The sequence below is a fragment of the Populus nigra genome, chromosome 4 (assembly GCF_951802175.1).
Source record: "Populus nigra chromosome 4, ddPopNigr1.1, whole genome shotgun sequence".
In the NCBI taxonomy this organism is placed as follows: domain Eukaryota; kingdom Viridiplantae; phylum Streptophyta; class Magnoliopsida; order Malpighiales; family Salicaceae; genus Populus; species Populus nigra.
Genome location: NC_084855.1, coordinates 7,421,749 through 7,435,749, shown reverse-complemented (window position 1 = coordinate 7,435,749; position 14,001 = coordinate 7,421,749). Strand labels below are relative to the sequence as shown.

General features: G+C 31.9%; 2 protein-coding genes across 2 annotated transcripts; both read left to right on the top strand.

The window, feature by feature from the left end:
• The first annotated feature begins 1,750 nt into the window (after positions 1-1,750).
• On the top strand, positions 1,751-3,601 carry LOC133691015 (uncharacterized). The gene is made up of 5 exons (XM_062111320.1): positions 1,751-2,140; positions 2,249-2,338; positions 2,441-2,520; positions 2,670-2,863; positions 3,272-3,601. Exons 1-5 carry the CDS (start codon positions 1,932-1,934, stop codon positions 3,356-3,358), a joined length of 660 nt encoding a protein of 219 aa, XP_061967304.1. The 5' UTR covers positions 1,751-1,931; the 3' UTR covers positions 3,359-3,601.
• Positions 3,602-6,934: 3,333 nt separating this feature from the next.
• LOC133691615 (uncharacterized) lies at positions 6,935-9,789 on the top strand. The gene is made up of 6 exons (XM_062112194.1): positions 6,935-7,314; positions 7,411-7,704; positions 8,281-8,438; positions 9,045-9,150; positions 9,232-9,357; positions 9,514-9,789. The coding sequence occupies exons 1-6, from the start codon at positions 7,123-7,125 to the stop codon at positions 9,646-9,648; spliced, it is 1,011 nt and encodes a 336-aa protein (XP_061968178.1). The 5' UTR covers positions 6,935-7,122; the 3' UTR covers positions 9,649-9,789.
• Positions 9,790-14,001: the final 4,212 nt, after the last annotated feature.

Genomic DNA, 14,001 nt, shown 5'->3' with positions numbered 1-14,001 from the left:
TTAATTATATTTTATATAAGTAAGATATAAAAGGAAATGGAGCAAATAAATTTTGCGATCATCTCATTTAATTAAATGATTGAAATAATTTCATGATTGTTTTGAACTATTCGATTCTTTAATTTTTTATTTTTATGGATTAAAAAATAATTAAGAATATTTACCTTAATTATTTCTTTAACAACTATCCTTATAAATTAAATAGACTTCATGAATAATCTTGTTCTTATTAGGTTCCACATTCAAACACTACATATAAAGGATTAATGCAATTTAGAGGCAATGACGGGGTTATCTCGTATAGTGTGTAACTTAACTTAATGCTCACTTGATCTTCCCTTGGAAAAAAGATGAAAAAACTCTTCGGATGTTAACATGTCAATGCATTTCCAGATTAGATGTTAATTTTCTTAACACTTTTCTTTTCTTTAAAAAGAAGAGGAATGCTCACGAGATTAAGCACTTAGAAAAGACAATTGGATCCATTGAATCAACTCACTGGATATCCTGCAAGCCCAGAAACAAGTAAGGCACCGTGAGGGTGACAGGCGTGTATATAGAGGGTCGAATCCGGGACGGGGGCAGAACAAGTCACACGATTGATCACAGCGACTAGACCCTTTTTATAATCATTGTTGATGGATGCCTTTTTTTTTTAATTTTCAATTTTATTTTTCAGTTTTTTAAAAATTGTATTTTAGTTCAAGACTTTATTGTATTCATATATTTATGTTTATCATAAATAATCAATGACAATCAAGTTTTTGTTTCTTTAAGTTTTTTTTATGGATTTTTATATGATTTTATCATATTTATTAATTTTTTATTTAATTACATACAACATATTAAAATGTTATTTTATTTTATTTTTAAACTTGGTTTTTGTGATTAGAATAGATTTTTATTTAAAATAAACGTTACTTAACCCGAGTTAATCCAAATTATCTTTATTCTTGCAAATGTTTATTTTTATAATTTTTTAATTAAATAAAAATTAGGTTTTAAAAAGCAGGGTTATTAAACTTGAGGCTAATAGTTGGGTGGGTTAACCTGGATTAATTTAAAACATCTTCATTCAAATATTTTTTTTTTGAAATTAAATCAACATTGTTTTAAAGTTTTTTAATAAGCCAAACCAGGTTGTGGTTAGGTGGATCAGTCATAGGTGCCCCTGCTATGTCAATTGAACCTCACTAAATCAGCTCCCAACCAATTTATTTTGAAGCTTGACTCGATCTAGAGATTAGCTCTAGAAGTTAACCCGGTAAACTTAACTGAGTTTAATAATATCTTCACAGCACACATACAAGTTACAACTGACAAACAACAGGGGGAGAGAGAAGAATTCATTGCTCGCTTGCAATATTGATGGTCCCACAAAGAAGTTTAATTTTTAAAAGTTTTGTTTGGTTAGTTTTTATGTAGATAGAAGTATAAAAATAGCAGAAATATGGTTGATTGAAGAGATATAAACATAATTCATGGTCCCACATGTATTAAATAATTTTTTAAAAGATAATTTTTAAATAAGTTAATGTACTTTAGAAATAAAAAATATATAAAAACATTTTACTTTTATTTTCATTTTCTTTGTCGCTACTGTTCCAAAATATAAACCTAAGGGATTTTGTCAGAGCATGAAATAAAGCGTCTTTGACTGGCTTTCTCTTCTTACCTGGTAATTTAATGAGGTGCGCGTAAGATAGTTTAGATATTCATGTTAAATTAAAAAAAAATTAAAAAAAAATGTTTTCAAACATTTCTAAAAGTCATTTATCTGGTCAACCATGGAGAATGGTCGAAAATTCAATATAACTCCTTCCAGGCTTCTTATATGTTAACAGATTGAAACACTACTTCTCTATCCAAGGATTTCTGTCATCCCGCAGCCTAGATACGTATAAGCCTCTAAGAAATCAATCCTAGCAGTGATGTTGTGCAGTGCAAAATCAACACTTCCCCATAACTGGGCTAGTCTTCCTACCGGATCCAGACGGAGATCTCAAGTTTATGGCACTAATCCCAGTTTTCATCTGGCAACCTCAAAACACAATCACAGAATCCAGTTTCTTGGGCATCAGAAGATGAACATTTTCACTACCACTCTGGAAGTCCTACACCACGGAAAGAATAGAAAGATGTATATTTAATCTCTCTTTAATTTTGCTTGGCTATAATTTCTTATACTATGATTATCTAAAGCTGATTGCATCAGATCCTTATGTGACTGTACCTAATTGTGATTCAGGGACATGGCTGTCTACAGTACCGGCGTTGAATCAGAAATTCCTTTTCCTCTTCCTTTTAATCTTCCCTTTGATCTTAATCCCGGATCTTGGTGAGGGCTATTTTGAAATTTCAATGTGTATTCGATTCGTAATATTCTTTCTGTAATCTATTATCTGAAGATGTACTGATGCAGTAATCTTTCATTGTGTAGGCAAACTTGGGTTCTGGGATTGATTTTAGCCTTGACTCCCTTCGGCATCAGCACATGGTGGCCTATGCTAAAGTCAAAAGGTACAGATTTTCATTATCAGATCAAAACGCACATTTTCTTTGAGTTTAACATCCAGCACGCATGGCCATTAATCATTGACTATTTCACACAGTCTTTTGATATGATTCTGGGCCTAACTTAGTTTTTGAATTGGGTGTGTGGACACAAGTTGATTCATTGATGCAGACAACAGAAGCTGTTGCTGAAACTGTAGAAAGGGTTGCTGATAAAGTGGACAAGGTAGTAGAAGACTTAGCCGATAGTTTGCCGGAAGGCAAACTTAAACAAACGGCAAGATATATTGAAAATATAGCCGAAAAAGCAGAAAGGGATGCTCATCTAGTTGATGAAGCTATCGAGAAGGTGTTCTTTTCATCAACCCAGTACCTTGTTCCATATCTCATGTTCTTACCTCTTATCATGTCAACTCTATCAGAATTAATTATCTTCTCTTAATAACTAAATATGCCTTGTTGAAATTATGTGATTGTGATAGTAGGATCCAGAAGAAAGGAAAAAACCATGATGCCTCTAGTCATAGCTAGGTAGCTTGTTGAAGTGCTGCAACGACATTGTTTCATCACTCCAATTGTAGAGAATTAACTTGCTCCTCTGAATTCAGAGTTTAACTCTTGATTACTAACCAATGATTCGATGCCATGGATGACTTGGTCTCTCAACTTATTCAGCTAGCTTTATTTATTTTGAAATTGCATATCAAGTAGAAGCATTCGCTAAATTTATTTGATTTCTGGTTTTAAAAAATTGCAGTTAGAAGAAATCGAAATAGAACTGAAAGAAGAGGCGGAGCGATTCGTTCAAGCCAATGCCAAAAGCAAAGAAGCCGAAAACTCATAATGGCTTACTGAGGCCTGTGTCAATGTACCAAATCCACTTGTAATTTATGAAACTGAGAATCTGAAATATTGTGGAGTCATTGTTTTTGTGATCTCTATTCCATGAATTGTTGTTTAATCATCATCATCATCATCTCTCCAGCCACCTATCCTGTGGGTTTGAGTCTTTTGACAATCCTCTGTAACTGCCATTCATGATTTATGTGGTTTTTAATACCATTTATTAGTAAGAAAATTAACAAAACCAAGAGTGCTTAGCACTAAATATAGATTATTATAGATTCCTACAATAAAATTATTATTTTGTCTTTCAGTGTAAGAAACAAATGCTTCGATGTTGAGTGTAATTTTGTATTTTTTAATGGTATATTGGTTATTAAATAATTGTTTATGGATATATGTATTTTTTTCTAATTTTTTCAATAATAAAATAACTTATTTACCCTTTAAAGTTAAAAAAATAGAACTTTTCATTAATGATTTTTCTATCTTTTCATTTCTTAGAATACAATAAAAAGATATTTTTGCCCTTCAAAACAGGCAAAAAAAGACATTAGTTTAGAGTGTAGGATGTTTTCCGATGGCAATACATGCCCTTTTATCATGTTGTTAGAAGCGTCATTGCGTCCTCTTCTTCATGGTATGGCATGTGATGGTAATTGATGGACGGTTACCGGTGATCTTTTTTCCCATTTTTTTCTCTCTCCTAACCTAAAAAGTACACGTTTAACCTCTTTATTTTTTGTATTTCAATTTTTGTCATTTTTCTTTTGATTTCTAATTTTTATACTTGACTTTTTTTATAAAAGTTTTGTGTATTTTCAATTTAGTCCTTCAATTATAATTTATTATATATTATTTTTTTCAATTTGATCTTTATTCTTTTGATTTCTAGTTTTTTTTCTTGGTTCTTTTGTTTTCAATTTCATCATTTAATATAATTTTTTTTATTTTACGTTCTTTTGTGTAATTGATTTTTTCCCTGTTTCATCCTCAACATTTGATTTTATCGGGGATTGGGCTTCACAAGTTTTTTATTTATGGTGCTTTCAATCCAATAACTCGGGTTATAGGTTTGAAAAATTAATGTTGGTTAACATCTTTTTTTTTTCTCATTTTCTTTTATGATTTCATTGTTCTACATTATTAAAAAAAATAGTTTTGTAGTTATCTTTAATTTTTTTTCTATCGGTTTATTCCTTACTCATGACCTGAGTTATGAGTACTACAGACCTTTTCTGAAGTGAGATTTATTTTAAATTGTTTGTGTGTATTAAATTTTTAAAGATATTATTCTAATTCATCTATTGTTTTTATATAAATAACATTTATTTTTAAGAATAAAAAATATTTATTTTTAGATAATATTTTTGATATGTTTAGCCTTCCATAATGTTTTTTTTCTATTTTATTTTTAGATAATATTTCTGACCAGTTCCATGTTTGTGTCTATTTCTATTATCATTTGATTCAATAAAAAACTGGTTTTAATAAATAAATTCAGTAAACACAACAATGTAAATGTCCAATATTGTAGGATCAAATATCTTGATCAACATTTATCTTTTAATTTTTCTAGTTTCACTTTTAGTTATTGTTTATGACTTTTTTTTCTGTTTATTTACATAGTAATTTATTTAATTAGATATTTGCATAAAATTTTTTATTTACACTTATAATTTTTTTATATAAAAAAATCATTGAAATAGCCACACATGCATATTTGTTTTGAAAACAATATAAGACCCGTGACAGAACACGGATCAAATAGCTAGTCTAACCTAAAGTAGCATATTGAATGGTAAGAGTAGATTTCTTTCCACTTACCAAAATTCAACTAGAAAAATCTCCTTTAATTGCAATAAAAAATCAAAATCAAAATCAAATAATCACTTCATTCATGGGTAAGCTTGTTTGGAAATGCGGTGTAAACCATGTTTTTTTAAAATTTGATTTTTTTTGCTAAAAATTATATATTTTAGATGTTTTTAGATCATTTTGATGTGTTTATATCAACAATAATTTTTAAAAAATAAAAAATATTAGTTTAATATATTTTTAAATAAAAATACTTTGAACAACAATCATTATCACAAACTCAAACATACTCTAACGGCGACTCTAATGGCTATGGATACTCGTGTTACTATAGGAATCTGATGGGATCCGTCAAATTAAAACCCTATTATTCAAAAAGTAGCAATTGGCTCCTCGTGATTTTATGCATGTGTCATATTTAATTTCTCGTCTAACTCCGATGGTTAAAACAATTTGAATTTGAATTTTCAAATCACGATGGTCTTGCTTCGTAATGCAAGGGAATTAATATTTTTTGTTATTCACAAAAAAAATAGCGTTTTCTTTTACTTCTTAGGAGTGAATTTTAGTGGATGGGATACATGTGTAAAATCCAGTGCTATAATAATATCTAATTTTAGTTTCCAGTCATTGAACCTGATGTAAAGAAAATCTTCAAAAACTCAGCTTAATTATGCCTATATTCAAAAAAGAACTAGTCACTGCATTTTATATTTATTTATAATTTGATCCTTATTTTTTGGGATCCTTGTACGTTATATAAAAATACAATTTATGGGAGATGGAAGGTTAAAAAAAATAAATTTGCTTCAGTTTCAGCTGAAGCTTCGTAAGCAAATTTTGCAGCCGTTTCAGCCTAGGCACTGCAATGGCAGACGTGCCTACCGGGTTTTAGATAGGTGATGAGAGAAGGCTTTATTTTGAGGGATGTGGGTAGTCTCTTGTCCACTGAGTTTTTGGTGTTGCTTTTTGTAATTTTCCCTTGTTTAGTTCATGTTTTTTGCCATTACAATCTGCAATTCGATTTTTCATTCTCTGGAAGTTGATTTTGAGTGTGGTGAAGTAGCATTTAGGATTTTTCTATTGCATTAGGTTGAACAGCACCTAGGATCTCAACTTGTTTGTCAGTGTGGTTGCGGTTGCTTTTTAAATAATTTTTCGTACCGAAAAACATGCCAATAATTTTTTTATTTTTTAAAAATTATTTTTAACATTAGCACATCAAAACGATCCAAAACATACAAAATATATTAAATTTTAGCAAAAAAAATATATTTTTAATTTTTTAGAACACGGTGCAAACCGCGTTCCCAAACAATGTTTAATGTGTTTTGCTTTAAAATATATTAAAATAATATTATTTTTTAAATTTATTTTTAATATCAATAAATTAAAATAATTCAAAAAAAATATATGTAAAAGAACAAAAGCTAAACAGTTACTAGCTAAATTTGCGGCAACATGTCTATTATGTAGATAGAGTGTTGAAGAGAATGCCGCTAGCATTCCCCATCTAATAATCTCTCTTTTCCTTAATTTAGTTAATAAAGAACAAAAAAAAGATGTAAATCATTAGAGGCGAAAATGAAACATTTTGAAAAATATAAATTTAAAACCCTCATCCACAGCCCATCTGGGCTGGGTCTTACTGGGCCGAACACAGGTAGATTTGAAACGCCTTAAACTATTTGAAGGCCCACTCGAGATGCCGCTTTAAATACCCTCCAAACGGCTAGTTTCGTTTCCCAAAATCCAAAATCCAAAAACCGCCTTCCCTTTCAATTTGAATTCCCAAATCCAAAAGCCACAGAACTCAGAAGCCAAGCGAAAAAACTTTTAATCTCAATCTTTTTGAGATTAGATCAGCGAAATCGATCTCGTAGGGTTCGTTGATTTGACTTTTCAAGATCAGTTCAAAAGCTAGGGTTTTTATTTTCGAGATCAGAAATGGATCTACTTCAAGAAATCGACGATTACATAAAAGAAACAATCAATGAATCCTTAGGCCTACCAGTCTCTGCTCGCACTCTCCAATTAAAGCTTCGCGTTTACGAGGATGCTTATTTCCGTCTCCGTGACCAACACCTTCTTCTCCTCAGCAAATTTCGCCAAAAAGACATCCTTATTGACCGTGCCAAGGTAAAAAATTACCAATCAATTGTATTATCCAGTTCGTTTTATTTCCAGATTTTCTTAATAATTTGGTTGCTCTTTTTTGGGGTGTTTTGGCTTTAGGCGGAGGCGAATATGAATGCAGCGGCGATAAAGAAATTTGTGGAGGAAAATCAAAGATTGGCAGCGGAGTGTGCGAATTTGGTAAGTCAGTGTAACAAATGGGAAAGAGAGTGTTCGCTTTATGATAATGATAGAGAGGCTTTAATGGAGTTTGGGAATGAGGCGGATGAGCGGGCAAGAGAGGCGGAGGAGAGAGCAAAGGAGGCAGAGATTAGGGTTCGTGAATTGGAGGAGGAGTCGGGGAAGGCTTTGGAGGAATTGCAGTTTTATAAGCACAAGTGCCATACTCGTAGGGTAATTTTTAAATTCTTTGTTTTCGGTTTCCTTTCCTTTTGATTGATTGTTTGTGGGTTTTTGAGAATTGGATGTTGCTTACATTTTGTCTGGGCTTATACCTTATAGATGAGTTAGTATTATTGCTTAGTTGATTCAGAATTGTGTGTCAGGCTGCCTTGTAACGTTTTTTTAGCTGTTTGTGCCTACTTGATTTATAGACTATAGTTCTTTATCCTGGAACTTTAGTGCTACTTCTATGTATGGACAGCTAACAGAACTCTGTGAATTCTCATTAGGGTATTTACACTCATGCAAAATTTTCCCATTTAATAGTGTTTGATTCCTTGAAAGGCATTGATTATACTTACTGGATTGTGGCTCAAAGGAATGTACACTTTGTTGACACTGAAATTAATGGTTTGCATAACCAGGTAATACTGTTTGGTTATGCGTGATAGATGAATGCCCCTTTGTTATGAGTGATTCTGCGTTTCGTACATAGTTTTCACTTACTATCAGTTTTTGCTTCTCTGTGTGCGTGCATATACCACTCCAAGTAAAGGATGACAATGCTTAATAACTGTAACCTTGTAGGATGATTCATCAGCTGAGAGCACTGATATGGAGGAGAATTCTCTTGAGTCCATTTTAGCAACATTGGTTGGTAAAGATGAGGTGGAATCTGGTCAAGCTTATTTGGAAGCGAACAGTGGCTATGAGTCATGTCAAACTTTGCTGAAAATGTGGAATAGGTAAATGAATTATGTCAAGTTTGTTGAAATATAGCCCTTTCCTTTACAAATATCAGAGTGTCTATCTTTCTGCTTGATTATACTTTCCACGGACTTGTAGACAAAGAAGTGTTCTTCACCATCTTTTATTTTACTATATTTTATTTTCCAGAAATGATAAAATAAGATCCTCATAGCACACCTTGTTTCTCTGACTGGAAACCCAAACCAATACCAATAGCTTGCCTTGCTTTTTACCAATTTTGACAGCTTTCCAGCAATTACACTGTCCTGTACTGTGTCACCTGTATTTCTGATGATGACGAACCAACATCTCTGTTGACAGGCAAAAGAGACATAAGTAATTCGGGACATTAAGATAAACTGGTGTGAAATGACATTTTTTACTTGTGTCTAATCTTGTACTGATAAACTGGTGCACTTGACAACCGTGTGTTATCGTCACTGTGTGGCTTGGAAATGTAATGGTGTATGCCAAAAAGTTGAAAAACATTTGACATTTCTCTTGCTCTTGTTGCAAGCTCGTTTTTTGTTTCTTGGAAGTTTCCTCACTCAATACTCTTATCACCTTTATTTCTTTTTTACTTTTGTCTCTGACGGTGGTAGTTTGAGGCCTTCAACACGAAAAGTATTATCACTAGCTGCTAAAGCAAGGACACTTCAGCAAGATAAGGAACATCTCAGGATTAATCTTACTAGAGCTGAAGAGGAGGTGAGAAGACTCCTGGAAACAATTTTCTTGGAGGACACAAGTTTTCCTGGTAATAGCTTAATGAAACACTGTTTTGTGTAGGTCAAGTTATTATTTGAAGAGAACAATATACTGGATGGGGAGAACAAAAGGTTATTGAGGCGAGAACACAGAGAACAGAACTTTGATGGTTCTGGCGGAAAGCATAGTAGCAGTGCTTCTGCTAAGGTAAGAGAGAAGGAAGACTTCTTTCCCGATTTGTGTCTGTATGTGCATGTCTGCCCATTTGTGCGCACGACCATGTCTGTATGTGCGTTCACTTTCATGAGCAGTCTTGGCCATTGAAGTTCATTTCGCAGTTTAATTTCCTTGACTTTATTGCAGAGGAGCAAGCGAAAATCAAGTTCGAGGAGTTTCCCTGTTGAGAACAAGATTGATTCTGAGGATATAGATTCATTGAGACAACCACTGTCACCATTGCGTCACAACTCCCCTGGTTGTAGACTGTATAAGCAGTAGTGACTAATGGTGTTTTTCTGATTTCTTCTTACTGCCTCTGGGTAGCGGAGGAAAGATAGCTTCAATTGCATCTGCATATATGTTGTAAGAGAATTATAACCAATTCATAATGAACCGAGGATTCTCTCCTGTTCTTTCTTACCTCCATCTTGATTACTGGGTTTTTTAGATATAAAAAATGGTGCGATGAGATGGTGAAATTCATGCATCTCAGTAGACCTCGCTCATTTAATCTGTTAGTCGATGAGATAGTATCACCAAGCCTTGCTATAGATTACTTGTGGTATAAACCAACAATTTATTGTTTAAATTTTCGAATAGTTAAATATACTTCAGGTTCCATGCATGTCCATACCTCGCTAATACGGTGCGTTTCATCCATTTTCTTGCTCCACAATTGTAAGATACTATTTTGTTCGCAAGAGTTATGGAAAATATATTAGTATTTTTTCAAAAAAGAAAAGAACAGGTCCAACACATAAATTTATTAAAAGAACTGAAATGTTTTTCAAACCAAAACGTACCAGACTTCATCATAATTTTTAGCCCAAGCGGACCTGTAAGGAGTCAAATATTTACAAGTGAAAAAAAATGAAAAAAGAATAAAAAAGGTATATCTTGCTTGAGAAAACAACCTCGTTTTTGTGGCTCCAAAAAACTTCTTGCCTCCCTTGTCCAAAAACAAATTAACATTATCATAATTTTTACATGAGAAGGAGTAGGAGGAATAAGAAGAAGAATGAGGAGAAGAACAGCCCATTTTAACATATTAATATTTGCCGAAATTTTTTTTCATCGACTGGTAAATCCTTATGTTGTAAGATTACCGATTGAATTGCCTGCAAAATTTTTAATATGTTTTTTTAAATTTTTTACTCTATCAGCTATTCCCTCGGTAATTAGTGACTAAACATAATCTATTTAGCAATTGTGTCGGAAAATGCCGAGATAAGTTTTTTTGTCGTCATTTTCATAAAAAATTAGCTACATAAAATTTTCTTTCAACGTTTTCATTGCTATTTATTAATTTTCTAGAAATGTTTTGAGCATTAATTCAAGTAGTGAGTGAATTTGTTTCCGGTTGGCTTGCAAGTTTGAATCGAGAGAAGAGAAAAACTTGTCTTCGTGTACCAAGATGCAAAAGTTATGCAGGTGTGTTTGGATGGAAAGTGTGGTTGTTTTCTTTCAAAATACAATTCTTTTAAAGCATAAAAAATACCTTCAAAAACTAAAAATAAATGTTTTTTATATGAATTCTATATATATATATATATATATATATAAAAGGCTAAAGTCCTCTCCAAACCAAACAACCTGAACCGCAAATAAATCGTGCAAAAAAGGGGAGGAGAAGAAAAGGAACAAGTGCCCTTTAGGAGTGGGGCAACCAGCGCGAAGCTGGTAATGGTTCATGTGGAAACAACACACACACACACACACACAGAGACGAGAGTTGGTGAGAGCTTGAAGGACCCGAACAGCCCAACCAAACCAAAAGCAAAAGCAACCCTTACCCAACCCACCACATCTAAAAGGACACCATGCCTCTTCCTTGAGCTTGGTTGCACAGGATGCAGGGTGGGGTTGTTTCGTTTTGGATAATCATGCGACAGCTTTTGTGATAATCACATCAATCGGCGACTTCCAAGCACATGTTAGGTGCTCCGTTTTTATCTAAACAAGGACATTGCAACAAAACTTAATGATAAAATAACTTACGTACATTACTTGTAAATGAAACACCGTTGTCTTCACATGTTTTTCTTAATTTTTTCTATTTTTTTTTATCATTTTACACTTACTTAATTTATTTATAATATTTATTTAATTTTTTGTAATATTCTTTTAGTTTTTCTCTTTTTTTTACACTTTTTTTTTAAATATATTCTTTATACTTGGCCTATTTATCACTCTACACTTAACCTATCTATATATATATTTTTTTTATTCTTCTATAATTTATTTTTTTTAATTTATTTTTTTATAAATATTATACTAAGATTAAGGAAAATGATGTATTAATATAACAATTGCAACATTGTCTTAATTTTATAATACGTTAAAAATAAATTTGATATTTTACAAGTTTTTATTAGTGCATATAATTTTTATTATATTTTATTATATATAAACATTAGCTTATTGATTCACAATTATATTTTTTACTTGTTATAAAAAAATATTAATAAAATCTACACATTAATTCATTTGTGCTAGAAAATAATTATTTGATCTACGGCTAGGTGAGTCGAATAAACACGTTAATTTTTTTATATATATTTATTAGCACAAATAGTTCTTGATTTATTTAATTAAATACATACATAGACCTTTTGATTTATAATTAAGATTTTTATCCTAAAACAAACATTTTAAAAGATAATATATATTTTTTTGCTAAAATAATTATTCTAATAAAAAATTACAAGTCAAATAACTAGTAAAAACTAAAATTGAAATTGGGTAGATTTCTTGATTTTATAAACTAAGCCAAATTTATTTACCTTAGCTATCCAAGACTGATAACGATATACCCTTTTTAACAAAGAATCACGCTTTTTTGAAACTTAATTTGATGGGAATATAAATAGTCAAAGCAAGGCGTTTAGTTAGGAAGTATTTGTCATCGATCAAGTCAAACTAAAATCAGGTAAAAGTCATGTCTGCATCATAATTGTGGGAACTTTTGTAGCTAGGTAAGGAATGTCTTTTTAGTGGTTTTTTATTTATTTATTTAATTCGTTTAGAAAGGTGTTTCATAAAATCCATTTTTGTAAAAACTACAATTTTTTATCCCTCCAACTATCGTATATGTTTAGTTTTGTTCTATCCATCAAGATTTCAAAAGCATCTCATAATCATTTACTTTTTAAACAAAATTCTTAAAGCATACCTAATTTAATTTGCACATGTTTTAAACCATATGTATTGAGGAAATGAATAAAAATAAAAAATAATATAACTTTTTAATAGACTCAAATTTAATAAATTCAAAAATTTCTTTATAAACTCAAAAGACTCTACCAAATGAAAATGATCGAAATTATTGTCTAGGCCAAACTACTCTTGGATTCAGGCATAGAACTTGGAACTAGTCATTGACTCTTAGGTACAACCTTTCTACAGTAGAGAGCTCTCATGCCTCATTTCATCGCTAGGAAGGCAACATGCTTCGGTTTACATCTCATAACAATGCTAGGGAGGTCACATACCTCCCCCACTTTACTATGATCTCTCTCTAGTGGGGGACTCCTGAGCCCCCATGTCATCACTAGAAAAGCTACATGCCTCCCATTTTTTGTGGTGAGATCTTTTTCTAATGGTGAGCTTCCACGCCCCACGTATCACTATGATTCCCAACTTTCCAGTACAATCTCAGGTCGGAATGGGGTTTTCAAACTTCACACTATTACATGGAATGACTCTCGAGGTGTTTCCATCAACCTCTTAAAAGTTTTTCTAAGTATGGACATTATCATGATCTAAGTGTAGCAATTGAACCCAATTAACCCAGCCCAATACACTAGCTTTCCACATTATACTACTAGACATCTTGGTTAGAGAAAATAGATCGAATTGCTAAAACTAAATGATTAATAGATTATCCAACATATATGTTTTATATCTAAACATATTGGATTTTGAGATCTCATTACTTCTAATTCTAACCATTAGAGATTAAAGAATTTGCAACAACTTTTTTCCTTAGTGTGGTCTAAACCTAATTTCCCTTAATTGATTTTCAAATGCATAAAGTGAAAAAAGAATCGAGGGTTTTTTTTGGTGATTTATATAGTGAAGAAATGTTGTGTGTATTTTGATTGCAAGAACAAATGATTGTTGGATGGAAGGCCGATCTTGCATGAATAGTTATGATTCAATGGTTCAATGTAAACCATGGAGAGACTAAGGGACTAATTGAAAATAGTATGTTAGTTGGAGGGTCTGCATGTATTATGTCCAAACATTCTCTTATTCCTGTATCTCTGAGAAACCCATCCGAAAATAATAAAATAAAGTGGCTTTATTTATATAAAAAGCTGATGCATACGATACCAAAAGCGCCTTGTCCATTAGGAGCATCAGACTTTGAAAATAAGACCACTTTCCCTGTAAGTTATCATCTCATCTTTAATTTCTTTGAACTTGTAGACGTAGGCTTTAAGTGTTCTATGATGTTCAGTCACATGTTGAAGAACTCTGGTCATTCATGAAATTAGGTATGGAGTATGGGTTAAGTCATCTTCATGAAATTAGTCCCTTTCAAATTCCAAGAGCTTTGTGGAATCAAGTGGACCTAATTCTACTAACTCCATATTTACTCATTCCACTATATAACACCCCCAGCAACTA

Coding starts and splice junctions, on each gene's coding strand:
- LOC133691615 (XM_062112194.1), top strand. CDS start 7,123: ATGGATCTACTTCAAGAAATCGACGATTACATAAAAGAAACAATCAAT. Junction 7,705..8,280: donor ACAAGTGCCATACTCGTAGG/GTAATTTTTAAA, acceptor GTAACCTTGTAG/GATGATTCATCAGCTGAGAG. Junction 9,358..9,513: donor GTAGCAGTGCTTCTGCTAAG/GTAAGAGAGAAG, acceptor ACTTTATTGCAG/AGGAGCAAGCGAAAATCAAG.
- LOC133691015 (XM_062111320.1), top strand. CDS start 1,932: ATGTTGTGCAGTGCAAAATCAACACTTCCCCATAACTGGGCTAGTCTT. Junction 2,141..2,248: donor CACGGAAAGAATAGAAAGAT/GTATATTTAATC, acceptor ATTGTGATTCAG/GGACATGGCTGTCTACAGTA. Junction 2,521..2,669: donor GCCTATGCTAAAGTCAAAAG/GTACAGATTTTC, acceptor TGTGGACACAAG/TTGATTCATTGATGCAGACA.